Source organism: Trichoplusia ni, chromosome 17 (genome assembly GCF_003590095.1).
Source record: "Trichoplusia ni isolate ovarian cell line Hi5 chromosome 17, tn1, whole genome shotgun sequence".
Lineage (NCBI taxonomy): Eukaryota > Metazoa > Arthropoda > Insecta > Lepidoptera > Noctuidae > Trichoplusia > Trichoplusia ni.
In genome coordinates this window covers 5,059,165-5,078,289 of record NC_039494.1, presented here as the reverse complement: position 1 = coordinate 5,078,289, position 19,125 = coordinate 5,059,165, and the positions used below count along the sequence as shown (strand labels likewise).

Sequence of the window (19,125 nt, the reverse complement as noted above, 5' to 3'; positions counted from 1 at the left end):
TAATTTATAATACTTTTTTATTCTTAAATGCCATAGTCTTTTTGAAATCCAGATGGCTATTTACTTCGAAGGAAAACCTCCTTTATCTTCCTTTTAAAGTTTAAAAATTATTATTTTTTTGACTTTGGCAACATTTGAAGAAAAGTCAAAACATGCATGGCAAACTGGACGCGTTTCAGCGCCGGATACTCTTATTTATATCAGTTGTTCCGCAAGACAGAGATAGAGCTTGGCCTCGTCCTATGAATGAAAAAGAGTTAACGTACAAGTAGAGTTTTAGATATAACGTGTGTGAGCGAGGAACGAAATCCTACGTCATTCATTTAATTTGTTTTTGTCCGTCATTGTCATTTGTATCATGCTGAAATAGCTGAATTAATATTTTTGTATTAAAAACATACACGCGCAGTAATTCCAGTATTGTTTTTATTGAAAAACTCCATAATGAAAATAGTAGTGAAAAAATTACAAGGCGGGGAATGTACCTTAGAGGTAAGATTGAAGCACCAAATGCTATGTAAAATGTAAATATTGTTCAGTACAGTGCCATTACCGATATTCTTTATAATTTCAGGTACAACCAGCAACGTATATATCTGAAATTAAACAGATGATCTCCGAAAAACTAGATATACCGGTTGAAGAACAGAAATTGCTATTGCTGGGTCGCACACTTGTGGACGAACAGACAGTGGAAGGGTACCCTACAATAAAAGACGGTACTAAATTAAACCTAGTAGTTAAGAAGCCTGACGGTCTGTTTGAGATTTCCTTGAAGCATTTTAAGAGAGTCGGCTTGTCAGACGCAGACGCGACGGGTGCCGCCAAACGTCTTTTAAAAATCATTGAAGACAAGTTCTCCAAGTTGTCATGGGATGATGTGGAAAGGTTATCATTAGACTGTTTGATAGATGAAACTGGTCAGAGCCAAAGCCCTCCTATCAAACTTGAGCCAGACAGTGATGATGTTTACAGTTTGTGAATATAGACTTTAATAAATCTTTCATAACATTTTATTAGAATTTTACAATATTTAAATTCAAATTTTGTAAGTTTTTCAGCTGTAGGTGGTTCTGCTAAATACATAATTTTAAGAGATCTAGAAATAGATGTATGTTTATTGTGTAAGATTTTAATTTCTTTTATCATTGGATTCTGGGATATTTAAAAAATAATACTTACAGTATTCAGTTGATTCATATTGTAGAATTTATTTTAATGTCATGGTAGTTGCATTCATTAGTTGACTAGGAATTATTAATAATTATTGTGTCATGTCAAATCAAATTGTCTTACCACTAAAATATGTAGAACAATAAGAGTGAAATAGATTTTATTAATTGTTTACTGTATGAAACCTGTTACTTAGGTCAATTAAAATTGTTAATGTGTACCTACATGTAATATTTACCTATAGAATTTAAATGTCTGATGAATACACTGCACTCTAAGTCTTTAATAGCCAATAAATCTCCAGTCTTCTTTTAGAGTCCTGCACAAGCCCTTATCAATGTAAAGCAAATAAAACAACAGTTTTAATTATTCATGTTATTATTACATCATGCATTGTTTCATACCTATCTATAGTATAATACAATTTGATGGCAAGTAATACTGTCACTGCATCCTGTGACAGACAAGAATTAAATGCAATTAACTTACCTAGCTACTGTAAGCCAATTTAATACAATTAATATCCAAACTTATTGAGATAAGGCAATAGAAATGATAGAGAAACAACCACAGTATTGCTAAATATTCAGATCGCCTCTGGCTTGGAGCTGTTACACACAAGTTTATCATCTAATTCTTACGACTAGAGCTCACAACTGCTCACAAACTGTAACAAAATATTAATGTTCAGTTTTGACTGTTTTATATGGTAACACTTTGAATTACGTCCATAGGCCTTCTGATAGGTCTAATAAACATTAATCCCTATGTTAATGTTTGCCTGCGCAATATATAATCCCTCTGACATGTGGTCCCATTTCCCCATGCAATTTTCCCCCAATCCTCTCCTAGCAACTGTTGCTAGCGGAATAATCGAACTTATTCTTGTTCGTCGCATTACGTAACTTCATGGCATTACTGTATAAAACTTTATTTATTCTAAAAATACTTTTCCAAACGTAAGAATTGCTGTAACTGGTAAAAATAAGACGATTAGTCCAGATAAGAAGTAAATTTTATACAGCTCAACAAACATTAAAAGATCCTACACACTAGTCCACGCTGCTTCCATTTAGCTTCAATTACGTAGTATGTACACCCTCCAAAGAATAGTCTAAAGAGTTGCGAGATCAAAACATCTTCACTAAAAATATTTACATTTTAAAGAATAAGATATACCATAGCTGAACATTACGTTTTAGAAAATGAACAGGAAATTCGAGTTAGATCTTTTCAAGAATAAAATAAGTATATACAGTTCACAAAAATAGGTAGTGTTAGATTGGAGGGTTAATATCAAGTCTCAGAGGCACTTCTCTTAACAAACCTACATTCAAACAATCACAACCTTATTATGAGCCTAGGTTCTCTATTTATGTTTCTAGCACATGTGAATACATATTACAAACGCAAGTTTAGTTTGGAAAACAAACTTGGCTACAAGAAAATCTTCAAATGTTACCAAATACTCTTGAATGGTCATTCGATGAATACAATATACATAGGCTTACAATATTGATTACGCCGTAGTTCTCACACACTACACATAAATGCTGGATACTGTAATAAATAGACAACAATGGACAACATCTATCAGTTTTATATATTTTCGATACAAACACTACGATTTGAAACATGCGACTACCATAAACGGAGACGACACAACTTTGAATGTGGAATAACTTAGCTAACACCAAATGTTATTAATTCTATTAATAACGATAATATCCAATAGGTTTATAGTTAAATTTTTAGCGTTCGTCAGACCACCGCTTGAGCCGATGTGGCTGGACAATGATAGTTGTATCTTCAAAAACAATTTTATAATATGCTTGTTCTTTTCTACATAGAAGTCGGTTCAGAACCGAAATCTATATCAATATGTAATTCCATAGTCACAGACCGACTCAAAAATTCTCTTTACACTCGAAGTTATTATAAGAAATTTAATATAGACAATAAACTATATATTATTTAGATCATACTAGGGCTCAAAATAATTCATGAACCAATTCTACATGAGTTCACCACATATAACATACTGTTTTTTATATACATTGAAATATCATGCGGCAGTTATTGACCAGTTCGAGTACAATACAGTGATTTTAATTAGATTATTGAAAGGTTTGTAAACCTATTGAACTTGTAGGTAAGTAATGTTGAAGTTTTAATTAAGAGCCCAATACAATGCTTGTTTGCTCGAATTTTCTTAAAAAGTACCTGAGGGGTTACCACCACGTTTTAAAGTAATATAATAATGACTGGAATCGTGAAATCGCCATACACGGCATCTGTTTTTCACATCCGCAATAATATTAATTTAGACCGTGGTGGTAGGCCGGCTTATAATATTAGGCGCCATATAAAGTCGTATATTTCTAGTATAAGTGGAACCCACATTTTGTAGACTTGCAAAGCAAATAGGGGACCAGCTAACACTGGTAATAAAGGCGATAAAGCGACGCTGTAGCTTTTCTACCTTGTTCATCTCACAGTATACATTTTAGTTACACCAAACACAAACGTACCTGTTCATAAACAAACCGATTGATTAATATCATTGTTAAGTGCCAACTACTTTAAATTTACATTACTCATTAGAATTCTAACAACGATAATACAAATTCAACATGAAATTTCGATTACAGGTCGACTTTAAGATTGAAGTAAATTTGATAAGAAAATATACAAAATAAGTCATATCAGCTGCAGCTTTCTTTCCAATGAAGCCTGATTTCATTATATGAAATATTTTGTTCGATCCATTGATTTGTTACATCCCTAATGTTAATATTGCAAATATTTTATTTACATAGTATTCCAAAAGTCTTAAAGTAGTAATAGTAATTGTATTTGTGTATTTTCAGACTATTATTTAGAAAATGGAATGGGTTAAATATTGGCTGTTTTTTTTGCAAATACCTGTTCTATTTAGGCTAATACCTATAGTTTATATTTATGGCAAAAAAGTCAGTTGCGTTAAATAACATCACAAATAGACCTTTAGAAAGACAGGAAGATCAAAACATTTGAGACAGAATAAATATACAAAAATACTGAAATGTTTTGGAACACTTGAAACCAAATACTCAAACACAATTAAGTGGCCGTTAAGTCTCGTGCTGCGCTTGTCACTTTAAGGTACAATATAGAGACAGGACAATAAAGACTAATGTTTCGTTTGAATATAAGGTTTCAGAAAGTATTGCTGCACTCGTCTACTATACAATCGAGTGCTACAACAATACCATTCGTTGTTACTTTGTGACAGTAAACACAGATTATTAAGTAAATGGAGAGCTCGGTGGTTTCTAAACATTGAGAACATTATACGCCCAGAAGACAGAATTTCCTATGAGTTTGCCGTCGAATACAATACATTAGTAATTTGTAAGTAGCAAGATCATTCAGTATTTATTAATACCTATCCACTCCATTTGTTTACTTCTCTTGATCGTGTAATTACCCCGTAAAACTCTCCAAGGAGGTGAATAGCGCTTTACAGATAGCTGTAGTAAAATCAGTCGTAGTCACTATCTTCCTCAGACGACGACTCAGATTCCGAGCTGTCAGGGTGATTCTTTGTAATTTCGATGCAGTTGTCTACATCTGTCAGTCTTTTTAGAGATCGCCCTTTAACAAAAAAAGAAAATATAGTTTACTCCCAAAAGTATACCTAGCAATGTTCTGTTTGAAGACCTTGTGTCAGCATTATAGTACTTTTTAAACGAAATTTGGTCTTAGAGTTACTCTTGGTACACACCGAATTGAATCAACGGCCTATAATATAAGCTTTATATGAGGCTAGATCTCGGGTCGAGTCTGGATGAGGCTGGCCCAGGACCATAGAAATTGGCATAAGTAAGGGACTTCTATGCCCAACTGTAGGAGGACAAGGGCTGTGGATGATGAGGCTAGAACATACCTCACTCTAAGTTGGGCAATAAACCCAACTTAGAGTGAGGTATCTCTTCCAGCACACTCCAGACTCTCTACACTCTGTATAGTTAGTGGTTATGTGGCAGTTACCTGTCAATGTGGTGAGCAGTCTGTTCTCATTGCCCGGCGGCATGTTGATAGGTCCCAGCTTCTTGGCGAGCTCCCGAGCTCTATCTGCGCCTGGAACTATAAAATACGTTTTGTTTTAGTGATCTTTGGTGAACTATGCACTTGTAGAATCTCGATTTAGCAGTTAGACCTACATTAATAACATTTGTTATAGGGGTAGTTGACTCCATTACATTGTTTTCATTTAGCCTCTTGTGTCCCACTGCTGGGAAACAGCCTACTCCAGATCCTATCCACGATTGTATACCCTGACCCATTTAACTTAATAAAATTAAAATTCAGCAAAATAACAAAATTAAAGGATTTCAAAGTTGATGTTAACTGTAATTAAAATTATGCTATTAACCTTGAGTTTGCAGCATTTAGTTAAAAAAAACAGAATGTTTTGTATATTTTTCAGTCAGCTAGCTAGTTCTTATTAATTATTAAGACTATCATCATTTCTTTACCGAAACATAGGTTTAGAAATTGTTAGTTTTTATACACGAAGAGGTTTTAGCCCCGAAGTGGAATATTTATTCACTTTTTTACACACAAATGTATTCAATTTACAGGTCGTCGAAAAAGGAATAATAATTATATATTTTTAACTACCTCTGCTTCCTTCTTGGCTGGAGTCTTCTGTCATGGAAACTCTTTCAGTTCTGTACACGCCGCTGACCAAATCCCACACGAACAGACACTGGACACAATAAGATACATCAAATTTTACAATAGATGTTAACAAAGCGTTACAAATAGCGCGTTTTAAGTATTTTTTTGGTATATTGTAGTTACCTCCGCAGCGTACTGTTGCCGATGCACGAGGCAGCCCGCGCTGACGTCCTTGCAAGCCTCGCACTCCGCAGTCGCGCCCGTGTCGTCGCTCGCCCACATCCACATCGCACACAGCTAGTAACAAAACAGATATATGTTTATTTCAAGAAATTCATATTGAATTAAGTTAGGACATAGCTCTTTCTTTTCTAATTAGCAAAGGAAAGTTAAGTATGTTTGGCAAAATTTCTTTTGTTACGATAGTGTTGATAATATTTATACATGGCAATGTCATGTTTTTGCTTTAAAAATATGTCCAGCTAATTTAAAAGAGGAAATTTTCACACATCCGTTCATTGAAGCAATTTTTCGAATACTCACTCCGGACAAGCAGCCACTGGACTGGCAGACATCAATAACATGGCAGCCCCAATCGAAGCAGTAGATGAACTTCTTCCTGTTGATATTGCAGAGTCGGCCGCAGACCTCGTTGCAGAGCAGCTCGGTGTCGAGCGAGCGCTGGTGCGCGCGCAGCGTGAGCGGCGGCAGGGGCGGCGCCGCGCCGCACAGGCGCTCCCACGCGCCCGCGCCCACGCCCTGCAGCGCCGCGTAGCCCGCGCCGTGCGCCGACAGCGGCAGCGCCACGTGGTAGCCCGAGATACAGTCGTCTGGCACAAACAAATTACATATTGTTATTACAGCTTCATTCACATACGTATCTTTTAGAAAACGGAATATTAATTGGTAACATGTGTTTACCTTTATTGGTAACACTACAATTTAATGAATGATACGTTCAGTCTCATTAGTTTAATTGTCAAATAGCTGAGTAGTAAGTAAGGCACAACGTTGTAGGTTTCTCTAGTAGGAGATAGATGGAGCAAAATTAAATAAAAGTATAGTTGCTGCAGATCGTATATATTAATATATAGTCAATGTCAACATAGCGTTAGTCTATATGTGGTTTGAACTACCTTCAAAATATCGTTCAGTAACAGTCTTGGTTATTACCGAGTAACCTTGAAAATTCTACTCTATATAATTTTATTGTTTTTTTGCATTATATTACTGTTACCAAGAGTATCTTCAGTTTTTATAAACATAGGAATTGAACATACTCAGTTACTATAACATCATTATAAGACACATTGTTTTATTTCAGACAGACAGCAACATTATAATTTAATATACTAGAAGATACGCATGACTTCTCAAGACCATTTACCGGCCAGCCGTGTACTCGGGTACAATGTATAAAATAATTACTCGCCTGTAGCTAGCTATATCTCCAGAAAAACCAGTTTGTATAACTATCATGCCTCAGGCTGAGTCACGGAAGATAAATCACTCGAGTAAACAGATAATTGTAGCTAAAAATAAACTGCTTGAAAAACTTACCCTCGGAATCTGTAACGATGGACGTAATCTCGTCGTCACTTTCCACGAAGTACCGCGTGAAGAATTTACTACACTTTGAGTTTTCTGAGTGCACGAGGTAGGGATCTTGAGCATTTACAGGACAATCTGACAGGGTTTTCGAGGTATTATCGTGCACAGCAACAGTTTTAAGAGACCCATCGTCCAGCATCTCCATCACTCTGTACTCGGACTCACTATTGTGGTCGGACTCCAGTGTCGAGAGCCCAGGGTTCTTGAGCTCAGAGCTTGTGGTAGGGGAGGGAGGCCTACTGATCTGGTTGTGAGCTCTCAGTATCACACTCTCCACCGGAGGAGACTTCGGACGCCGCAGCTGGTTTTTACTCGTCGATCCAATAAAATATTTCCTATTACTCCTCAGTACTCTAAAAGGTACTATGTTTTCGTTGTTGTCTTCAGAGAATTCATATTTCTTGTCAGCTAACCTCCGTTTCCTAAACATACTGAGCTTCTCGCACTTGGTTTCTGTCTCTTCTACGAATTCGTAGGCTTTCTCAGCTGTTATTCTATGCGTCTCGTTGAAGCGTGACATGCTTTCAGCAGGCCTTCGCCTTGGGGAACGCAGCGGCGGACTTATTAAGGTTCTAATGGAAGGCGATGGCCCCTCCCACTCCTCCACTAGGTTATGAGATATAGAAGATGCCTGAATACACAACTCCTGTCCCATAACGTCAGGTAATCGGACTGGTTTTGACATTTGAAATGGTTCCATTTCTAAATCTGAAAAGTCTGCTAAAATATTTTGGACAACGTTATTCTGATACTTAGGTGATTGGAAAGCTGCGGACACATCTGATGCGGGCGTACTGGGGTTGGTATCCATTGAATTAACTTCCTCCCTATCTAAGGAGTATTTGCTATCCTCGGTTTCTCTATCACTTTTCTCCTGATCGGGTTTCACAAAATCTATTTCTAGTATATGTATGAAGTCCGTATATATTATAATCTGATTTGAGTATGCTAGTTGGACTACTGGTTCATACATACTAGAGTCTGATGTGCAGAAGAATTTTGTGTGAATGGCAAAATTGTGTTCTAAGCATCTTTTGCCCCAATTAAGATCATCTGAAAAAGGAATAAACTCTGTAACTCAACGAAGTCTTATTTTAACGGCATTTTATACAGTCATAATAAGTTAAATACCTTCATCTCTGGAGAAAGTTGCACATTTCTTACATCCTAGTCGAGGTACTCCAATGACACTGAGGTAGGACCGTTCAGAGCAGGAATCACTGGAAACACATTACTTTTTATAATCTCCGCTATAGAGATACATTTCTTGGGTATTGCTGGATAGAGGATACTCACGCAATCCCGTAGACAACGAGTACTCCAGGGTTGTGTTTCCACTGCGCCATGGATATCGTGACCTTGCTGTCGACGCAGTCGTCTCCGAACAGCGGCACGCTGTGCACCGGCCGCACTATCCGACCTGGTACCCATGATAGAAAGTGCAACCTGCAAAGAGAATTTCTTTTGTAGCCTTTGGAGTTTTTGTCTTTTCTTCTTCCTTTCACTGTTTTAACTCTATTATTAGCTGTTCTATGGTATTAGTGTGCAGTATCAAGTATTTTCCATATGGACGAAAAAATACATGAAGAAGATCTAAGGGCAACAAAAACTTTTTTAAATCTTCTTAATACTTTCCATCTACAAACTCTAAACGCAATCAATCAATCAAATTATCAATAATGATTATTGATAAATTGATTGAGTACTTGCACTACATACGAGTATTACGTGAACGTGCAAAGGGTATTCTGATGAGCTAGTTTATGATATTAGTTGATTAGTCTCATCCTGATTTTAGTTTTATTGGCATTGCGACCATAAAGGTACGCCAGCTTAGTTTTAGACTGAGAACATACATTGATTTGAAAGAGAAGGCTTTTGTTTTAGCAAGTACAAATATGAATTTATAACTAACATATAATTCGTAAAACCCAGTTAATAAGTCCGTTATTATTTTCCCACAAGTACTTATAGTCTGGCGGTTGTCGTAATATTTGGCAGCCGCTCAAATTAGGGTAGACTGTTGAAATATTATGGCATTGTACGAGTTCAGCTACAGATGTTTGCATGATAAGTTCATAATATTTATCTTCAACACGATCTTGATTAATTTGTGTTTGTATAAGCAATGTAATCGGGTATTTTAAAGATAGTGGAATAACATGGCGCTACAAACTATAAAAATGAGCTGCTGAGCTGAGTTATTTAAGCATCTTTAAACTTCGAAGCCTTATGGAAAACCCTTGCATTTAGCTATCGCAAAATTCAAAAGTTTTAATGAAAGTTAGAAAATATTTTTTTTTTCTTACTGTAGATTTATTCAACCAAGTACTTCGTAAGATGTGAAATTCAAATATTTGGCAATTCTAAGAAATGTACAATAGGTGTAGCAAACAAACATGTAAGAAGAAAGATATTAGTAGTTGCAAGGCAAAGATAATAATATTAGAAGGTTTGTGGTTCTACAGATTGATATTATATATTACACAGCAATTACATACTTTAGATATCCCAATCAATGCTAATCAAAATAAATTATCAATAACAATTCGCAATTGCCAGTCAAAATTGAACCTACTTCAAAAGAGTTAAAGTAGGTACATGATTTACAAGAATAAAAGATATCAGTATAATTAGGAGTACAGGCTATTGCCCCCTCGCAAGTGGGACAGAAACAGCTGATAAAATAAAAGAATAGGCACATTTTATAATGTATGGCTAAATATATTTAACACATATACCAAACTAATATTATAAGGCGAAAGTATGTAAGTACGTTTGTCACTCATTCAGACAAGGTATGTTGATGTATGTGATTCTGTTTGGCAGTGAATGTTACGAAAAGCGAGTAGCCCCGTGGGGAACAGCTAGTAGTCATACAACTAGAGACAACTCATGTAACAATATACTAAGTTCAAGTTTTGTAATATTCTTCAATTCCAAACAATAAAATAAGGACTGAATCTTTCTCCTATACATAATGACCACGTATCTCACATAAATGGACTACAGTAAACTTACGTGAACTTGGAACTCTCTCTGAAGTAGACCTGAGTGTTGCAGCTGTAGGTGAAGCTCAGCAGGAACTGGCCGCACTGCGAGAAGCCCATGAACACGTGCTCGCGCAGGTACGACATCGGCACGATGTCCATCAGGCAGAACCGGAGCCGCGGCGGGATGCGCTCGAACACCTTGCGACTTCTGTCATTGCTCTTTCTTGATGTACATCCAAACATCTGAAAAACCAATCCAATTAATATACATGGTTTTTTTGATGAGCTGCGCAGTAAGACACTGTGCAAGAATGAGTATGAGTCTTGATATTACTTCACTGGTTAAGCTACACTTGATATGGTCAATCCATGGGTTTTTGACCATGTATGTCATATCAATTTCCGCCCTGCTACCGAAGGCAAATAAAATTCTGTACTGACATCTATGAAAGTTGTTACAGGAGTAAGAAGCTAGACAGTTTGACAGGCAGTCTTACTAAGGAGTATCATCCTGCCCCGGTTACTGGGTTGAGGCTAGATAGTCAGTTGGTCCTTGTAAAAAACCTGGTACTTAGCTGCATCCAGCTTGACTGCAAGCTGACTCCAACATGGTTACATACGGAACTAACGAAAGAACTATACTTAAAATACTTTATTGATATTTATTGCACACCACAATAAGTTACCTTTATAGACAACCTTTCTATAAACTTAACCTTGAATTAAAACATTTCTTCATAGCTATCTTTGAATACTATTTTTGTAGTACTAGTAATATGCTGTCATATACAATTATCAATTACCAGTGCATGAGAACATGAACATATACAAGAATAAGTACATTGGGATGAAGGGTTAATGTTGAACATGTTTTGTAAGAAATACCAAGGTCTTCAAGTGGCATGAACTCTGTAAGGTCACTGGACCTTGGTAATAAACAAAAAGAAGTATTTATGGAATTGACTATTAAGTGTAAAATGTAAACTTTTATGTATTACACTTATCAGATTAAATGGTTAAATAAAAATATCATGGGAAGTGTAACTTTTTAGATACAGAAAGTGATATGTTTAAATGGTTTTAGGTATACCCATAGTAAATCAGTCTTCTTTCTCTGAAGCATGAAGAGGTTTGGTTTGATTACATTTCATACCGTAAAATGGGTTTTTGATATGAGAGTTTACAAGACCAAGTACCTATGATCCAAAAAAATTAATGGTATAAATATCCTTTAGAACCCTTAAAAAAAGGCTAAAAGGCAATCATATGAGTATGAAATTATATGGGCTCAAAAGCATTGTCAAGGCTCATAGGGGCACATTAATAAAAAAAAAACCCAGCAGGAACAAGCATGGCATTGACTGATAATATTGAAAAAAAGGCTGTAGTAGGAGGGATTTGGCGAAGGTCAGAGAGTGCTATGCATGAAGGTATACTATTTTCCAGTAGTGGGTTATACAAGGAAGGTGGTTGGTAAGATTAAAAGGAGAAAATGATATTGTTTCACTTTTAAAGGAAGACAGCCATTAAAAATACTGTTTGTTTATGAAAGTATAATGATAGTAGTCTGCACACTGATATTTAATTTTTCATGTGATTTATCTGTTTTTATAATTAATTTAAATTTTATCTATCCTACTCTCCTCTTTCAAATCTCTAGATTTCAGAGATTTAAAAAAAAACAATGGAGACATTTATAGTCATGTCATGGTGTTTCATCAAAATAAAACCAAAATAAATAAATAACACCACAGTTCTCTTTAGTGTAACAGATTGTTTACATTTTATAATACTGTTAACCAAAGCACCTAATCGGAGCAATGAAATCCCTTCCAATCTAATTGCTCATTAACGAGTAATTACAGCAGTTATGGAGGTTTGTTTTTTATTTATCAATTTATCATAGAATTGTGTTTATTTAATAAGATCGCAAACACTAATTATAGAAAACACATAATATATCTTTGAATAATAGTATTCTTCATCGGCCATCGAAAAATAGACTAGAAACAGCAGAAAAAAAATAAAGCATAAGCCCAGGATCAAGCTTTTAAACGCTCTGTAATTTGGAGTTTTAACTTACCTCTCTATTTAATAACTTATGAACAATATTACTACTATTCTCTGACATGTTTTTAGGAGTATTTGATTTTGTTTTGTCGTATTCATATCTACTAAACGCATTAAAATTCTCGGGCCTTACAGCCAAAGAATCCATGTTCGCTTGTTTGACTGAATTATTTTGACAAATATCAATCAATGTTGCCAATTATTGCATTGTAGCGAATTAATATTGAGATCTTCGTTCGAGAACTGAAGCAAGCATTTCATCTGTCATCTAGTTCATTTCCAGTGTCAATGAAGATTCGGTGTTACGAGAATATCATTCAACCCTATGTCCCTATCATACATTCGTAGTGATTTCCGGCGTTTTGTCTTTAACCGTAGGTATTAACATCTAAACGTCAAAAGACAAATTTGTAAATTTAATGACAGCGAAGAAGCGTGTCAGCCAGCCGTTAAAAAAGTGATAAATAAAACTATTAACGACTTCTCTTTTGAATATAGTGTAGGATAAATCCTCAGTGGGTCTGTAAATTCTGTAATATTGCGATATGGAGCCAATGACTTTAGGCAGTCCAACACATTCTCCTTCAAATAGCCCGAACGTGGGATATTTACCGCCGTTCCTGTTGGGTGAAATAAATCCTCCAACTACTCCTCGCACGAACAGTTTGTCACCAACGAAGGGCAGAAGTCTTGCCTTTGGTAAGTATTTACCGGTTAATCTGTTTACTGGCTCAGGGCTGTAATTGTTATCAACATATACTACAATGTAATTGACTTGTCTACCTAATATTCAAAACCCTAAAGTATTGAATAACTTAGCATATTAAGCTAGTTAGCTTAATGGTAAAAAATGTAAACTAAACTACATTTACATCACAGGTCAAATCTATTAGTGATTCTAATAATATAAACAATAAGCTGTAGTCTTCATAATATAAGTTTTCTTATGAGCCGTAAGAAAACTTATATTATGATAACTCCACTTATTGACTACCGCTTATTGTTTAAATAATGTTGAGCTCTTCCTTCCTTCAGTGTAAAAGTAAGCTTAATCTTTAGATGGGTTTCCAGTAATTGTGAACCTCATTTTACAGGTTCTCCAACTAGTCCAACCCAAACATCAACACCAGACCAGAAGGCTTACAGACAGAACATATCTATGCACCAGCAAGCTTTGTACAACCAACAGAACATGTATCCCAACATACCTGCAACACCAAACCTGTCCTACACAAGTAAGCCAAGTGGACCACCCATTGAAGACCTATTTGACACCATCAAGAGCAATGAGCCATCAATAAACAAATCTCTGTTCCAAGACAGCTTATATAACAACAATAATTCTATGGTACAGAATGGGTATGGCCATTTGAATAATACAAACAACCAGTCTATGGTGACAGCATGGCAAGATGGCTGTCATGAGCAGGATGAGTACTGGGTCACAGTGTTTGGATTCCCTCCTAATGCTGCAAATACTGTCTTGGCACGGTTTAGCAACTGTGGTGCCATTTTAGGTAAGCCTGTTTAACTTTCTCCAATTCAGATATCATTGGTATTCTTGCTCTGATAGATACTGTAGGTGTTATATTTATTTCTGGTTTACTTGTAAAGGGTAAAAGGAATGCTAAATACTTAACAAAATCAAATCAATTTACAAAATCAAAAAACCTTTGTGATTGTATGTGGAATAATGATACACTTTACCCATTTATTATAGTCTATGTCATATCAGACCTGTAAGTATATAACCTATGTATTCACAAATAATTATTGATTTATAACTTCAGATAAACAATACCCAACGCAAGGCAACTGGGCGCACGTGCGCTACGCGACTCGAGCGGAGAAGGAGCGCGCGATGTCGCTGAGCGGGCGGCAGGTGCTGCCGGGCGTCATGGTCGGCGTCGTCGAGTGCAAGGAGCCGCCGCGCATCGCCGTCACCAGCCCCGGACTCACCTCACCAGATAGGTATGCTTCCAGATATAACATAACTAAAGAGCCAAAATTATAGATACATTTAAATCATACCATTTAATAAAATCAGGCAGGATTAAGATTAATTTACCTTGGGCAACTTCATATTATAAATTCACAGATCATCAACTTGTTTTTTAAAGTATGTTAAATTTTCGGAGTTTAACATACTCAATTAAAAACAGATAAACACTTGAAAACAGTTGTATATTCAAAGATTAGTTTCTTACACGCCAACATCTTGAACTTTGAAAACAGCATTGTGTTATGATGACAGTTGATAGTCACACTTACGTTAACAAAACATCGCAATAACTATTTTACTATTTTGTTTAGACAATCGGGCGTTCGTTCCCTGTGTCCGACCCCGCTGGCGTCGGCGCCGGTCCCGCAGCGGTCCAGCGGGCTGATCTCCAAGGCACTCGACTACGTGTTGGGTTGGTGACATTTACCCGACAGGTTCGCGCGTCATCTCTCCGACAGGATCACGGAGACACGGCGAGTTATGTCCCACTACGTGCCTTACGTCACTCGAAGGAGGAATAGAGACTTTTTTACTTTATACAATAGTGATCTTTTTCATTGCAATGAAATGTAGACTGAATGTTGTGTATAAGTGGCACCAGCGTCGTACACAGGGATAATTTTTGTTTAAGTTTATTATAAATATTACGGATACTTTTAGCCTCCTGAAAGAAAGATGCGAAAGAAAGATACGTTAGTTTTTTCAAATATCGGTTGTTTGGCGATGCTGCTAGTCGAAACACATGCATTTCTAACATCAGTACATAAGGCATGCGAGAACGTCTTTGTGTTTGCGCGATAAAGGCAGATAAGATGACCTAAATAGGTGTTATAATAAGTTGAATTGTTTGGGTCAGATATTACAACAAAACCCATGTTATTGACCAATTAATGCTGCTATATTGAATATATTTCAAAAAATATAATTGTCAAGTATATTGAGAATTGAGATATCAATTTAAAGTTTAATCATTGACCTATATACTTAAAAAAATGCCAAGGTGTTCCGTCGTTTAACTCTTGAATAAAGTATAATTAACGACGACAGCAACGAACGACAATAATGCATGGATAGCCAGAGCATGGCATCTTTAGTTAAAACATCGTCAAAATTCATTGATTAAAACTATTGTAATTCAGACATATTGCCCTGTTATCCTAATATTAATGAGCTCTTGTACACAGCAGTTAAATAACCATGTATTAGTTTAATATCAACTGTAAACATTAAATATAATTTTAATAAAAGTGGATGTATAATTATTATCATGTGAAAAATAAAATATGATATTTCTTAATTAATTAATATTTTTATTTCTAAATATTACATATAAAATACTTAAATTACAGAGATTTTTCATTTAAATTTGTTATGATCGTTCGCTGTTAAACCTTTACAATATGTATATCAAGTTAAAAATGGAGGTAACTGAGCGATTTCATGAAACAATGGCTAAAACCGACAACTGTAACTACTATAGAGTGATGCGCTCTGCTTGGGTATCTTTTTATCCGAGTTTCTGACATACACATGTGTAACAATAAAATTCTATATAATATCTATACTCCTAATAGAGTTAAATACAATTTTACGTCTAACCTAGCATTATAAAATAATATTACTTTTGTTGACCCGTAAAACAAGATGTATCCAAATGTTGATTGTTAAAAAAATGCTAGTTGTCTATGTCTTACAGTTTGATTGTCCTGTTTTATTCCGTCGTGGTCATCGGCGGTGGAAGCAGCAGATCACAGTCTCCGGCCATGCCTAAAATTGTCCAATTTCTACAATACATTATTTTTTCCTGATTCATTTTTAATTTAAATTTATTTCATGTCCAAGATTATTATTTACCCCAACATTCATGGCTAAAGCTTGAGCTTACTTTGTGTCATTAAATCCATTTTATTAGCCTCATTACAGCAGGGATTCATCACAGATAAGCTGACTAAGTACATTTGTTTTGCATTAAGTTAAAATAATAGTAAAATAGATTATTTATAGGCGGAGAGTCTCCAAAGGACTAGATGATTTGACAGATTCGAATCTAGGAGAGACTATTATTATTTTTGAATAGGTATATATATAAAAATATATTATGATGATACATACTAGTCATATAACAAAAAAAGAAGATCCTACAGTAGAAAAAGAAACTGTACAACACTGACTTTGTTTATGACATGAATGGATTGAAGGACACTATAAGCAGAAGGAGGTAAACACATAAAAAAAAAAGCGATTTTTTTCTACACATTACTTTGGCTTCTCTATGGTTGCATTCGCGAGATCTGTCATCTTGGGGTACTTGATGTTGTGTTTGTCGAGCTCGTTCTGCGACCACAGGATCATCCGCAGAAGACTGCACAGCTTAGGATTTGTGTACTCTTGGTTCTCCATTTTTAAAATCGCGGCGTTGAGTTCGCTAGCAATCTGGAAAATGAAGCTCATATTAGGCGTATTAATATAAAGTACTATAAGTAGCGGTTTTTCGCAATTATAAATATCAAAAAATCCACGATTTGGTGAAAATGGCAAATATTTACACAAACTCTAGATACTCAGTATAAGAAAAAACTAAGTATGAAATAGGCCAAATTTTGCATATTCAGAACATATTTGTATGGACTGACCTTTTGACTATGTGAAGGTAGCAACAGATCAGCGAAGGGAGACGCGTGGGGGTCAGGGAAGGCGAGCAGAGCGAGAGATCTCTCCAGCTCAGTCAGAGCGTTGGGGTCGTTAGCGCCGGCCTCGGCGAGAGTCGCGCTAGCGAATGCCAGAGCTTCTTCGGCTCGTCCGCCGCGGATCAGCTCTAGGAGTTGTAGTTGCTGTTGATAAAGACACAGTTAATCATCATCGTCATCTACACGACTTCTTATGCCCACATAGCCCTCTTTCTAGCAGTAGACAATTTTGTAACCAATTATCAATATAAAGTTACCTCATTTTTGTAAAAAATAAACACTACTCTATTTACTTATCAGTTCATTACTCAATACTTTATTGCTTCCATAGCAACACCATATATTATAGCATATTAAAACACTATGAAACATCAAAGGATAAAACTAATAAGCAAGGATTATTATTTCAACAACAGTGAGATTTACTTGTCATTTCGTTGCAAAGATCAATCAGCATTATTATTTAATTTTTATAAGGTAATATGCAAAGTCCTTATTCTCAGCAAAAACAGAGACTTGATGATATTTTTGAGATTTTTATGAAAATACTGTACCTGTAAATGGAAATATAAATATCTGTCATTGTCCAACAACTCTGGATGTAGAGCATTGACCATAGCTATAGCATCTGGAATCCGTCCAGTCTGTACAGCTTCACGGATCATGATCCTCTCATCAAGTGAGCTGCACAGCGCAGGCTCTTGCAAGCCTGCCTCTTGTTGGAACTTTAAAGCTGCCTCTTTGAAACCCTCTGAAATATGTTGGGAATGTTCAATATTGTCCACATATTATTATAAACATCATCATTTCCTTTGATACTTTTATGCGGAAGAAATAGTTTATTCAATTTTTCCTAGCATAGAATATTTTTTTAAGGCTTTAATGAGTAAGACAATTTTGGTTGTTGTTTATTAAATATTTTGGTTAAGAAACAATATTTTCATAGTACAAAAATTAAAAAATATTCCTGAAATAGTAACAAGGGTACTGACTAAACCTATGTTTCCAATAAGAAAATATTTTAACATTATCTGACCTTGTTGTGAATCACAAAATAATTTTAGAAATTAATTCTTTTCCATACTATTTGGAAGACTACTTAGTAAAAATAAAGGATTACAAAATGTAAAGTTTAAATTTTAGAAAACCAATATTTTTTAAGGAACATTACTTATTCCATTAACGAATATTACAACGCATTTTGGAATAACCACAACAAGGAGCAGAATCGACATAATATATCAGTGTAGAATAAGTCTTTAACACAATGGAGGATACTGCAGTTTGTAAGGTAATATATACGCTTGTGATAATGAGTTCGTCTTCCATTACATCTTATCGTTACCAAAACATAAAAGAATAAAGAATTACTATCAAGATTCGTGCACGATTCGCAGTTTACCAGACGTTAGTCGTGGTGTTTTCTTTGTTGTGAAACACATCTAGAATTGGTTTTGCATAAACATCAGCCTTCATGCGAAGTGCAAGGATTATTGAACAATCATACATCTAAACCTATTTTATTCTAAGTCGTGTTACCTGTTACCAGATAGTTCATTATCAACATATTCATATCTGTTCTAGAGATTTGCAAGTCGTCCCCTTTATTGCGATCGTAATATTTTCGGTCCTCTTTATCGTTGCCATTGTTTGCCAAGTCGAAACTCATTTTGATCTCTTTCAAAAGAACACTGCAGCTTTAGCAAAATAAATGAAAATATTTTCATTAACACCTTTACAATACAAATGACAATGACAAAATAAATCATTCAAAGAGTGAATTTTTGTCCCCGGAACGAATGATTTACCAGAGATTAAATAAGTACAGGAAACAAACCACTGAAATATGTCTGTGGCCAATCCCATACTAAAATGTCTAGAACCCAAACTATTGAAGAGGAACGAAACCTTACTTTCTATCATT

General features: G+C 35.5%; 4 protein-coding genes across 5 annotated transcripts; 2 read left to right on the top strand and 2 right to left on the bottom strand.

Annotated features, from left to right (window-relative positions):
• Window positions 1-305: 305 nt before the first annotated feature.
• On the top strand, window positions 306-1,540 carry LOC113502275 (ubiquitin-like protein 4A). Its single transcript, XM_026883774.1, has 2 exons — window positions 306-492; window positions 575-1,540. The coding sequence occupies exons 1-2, from the start codon at window positions 445-447 to the stop codon at window positions 980-982; spliced, it is 456 nt and encodes a 151-aa protein (XP_026739575.1). The 5' UTR covers window positions 306-444; the 3' UTR covers window positions 983-1,540.
• A 463-nt stretch (window positions 1,541-2,003) lies between these two features.
• Window positions 2,004-12,830, bottom strand: LOC113502266. Its single transcript, XM_026883763.1, has 10 exons — window positions 12,526-12,830; window positions 10,471-10,685; window positions 8,746-8,895; window positions 8,581-8,669; window positions 7,399-8,502; window positions 6,382-6,668; window positions 6,022-6,135; window positions 5,839-5,926; window positions 5,206-5,301; window positions 2,004-4,809 (listed from the first exon to the last, which is right to left on the bottom strand). Exons 1-10 carry the CDS (start codon window positions 12,658-12,660, stop codon window positions 4,697-4,699), a joined length of 2,391 nt encoding a protein of 796 aa, XP_026739564.1. The 5' UTR covers window positions 12,661-12,830; the 3' UTR covers window positions 2,004-4,696.
• A 108-nt stretch (window positions 12,831-12,938) lies between these two features.
• Window positions 12,939-15,761, top strand: LOC113502270 (nucleoporin Nup35). Its single transcript, XM_026883766.1, has 4 exons — window positions 12,939-13,211; window positions 13,607-14,029; window positions 14,303-14,483; window positions 14,826-15,761. The coding sequence occupies exons 1-4, from the start codon at window positions 13,058-13,060 to the stop codon at window positions 14,932-14,934; spliced, it is 867 nt and encodes a 288-aa protein (XP_026739567.1). The 5' UTR covers window positions 12,939-13,057; the 3' UTR covers window positions 14,935-15,761.
• A 375-nt stretch (window positions 15,762-16,136) lies between these two features.
• LOC113502272 (glucose-induced degradation protein 8 homolog) lies at window positions 16,137-18,964 on the bottom strand. 2 transcript variants are annotated; one of them, XM_026883768.1, is made up of 5 exons: window positions 18,741-18,964; window positions 17,756-17,952; window positions 17,148-17,345; window positions 16,775-16,947; window positions 16,137-16,281 (listed from the first exon to the last, which is right to left on the bottom strand). In XM_026883768.1, exons 1-5 carry the CDS (start codon window positions 18,868-18,870, stop codon window positions 16,263-16,265), a joined length of 717 nt encoding a protein of 238 aa, XP_026739569.1. In that variant the 5' UTR covers window positions 18,871-18,964; the 3' UTR covers window positions 16,137-16,262. The 2 variants fall into 2 exon arrangements, with proteins under 2 accessions (XP_026739569.1, XP_026739571.1); XM_026883770.1 differs by lacking the exon at window positions 16,137-16,281 and having other exon boundaries at window positions 16,771-16,947.
• Window positions 18,965-19,125: the final 161 nt, after the last annotated feature.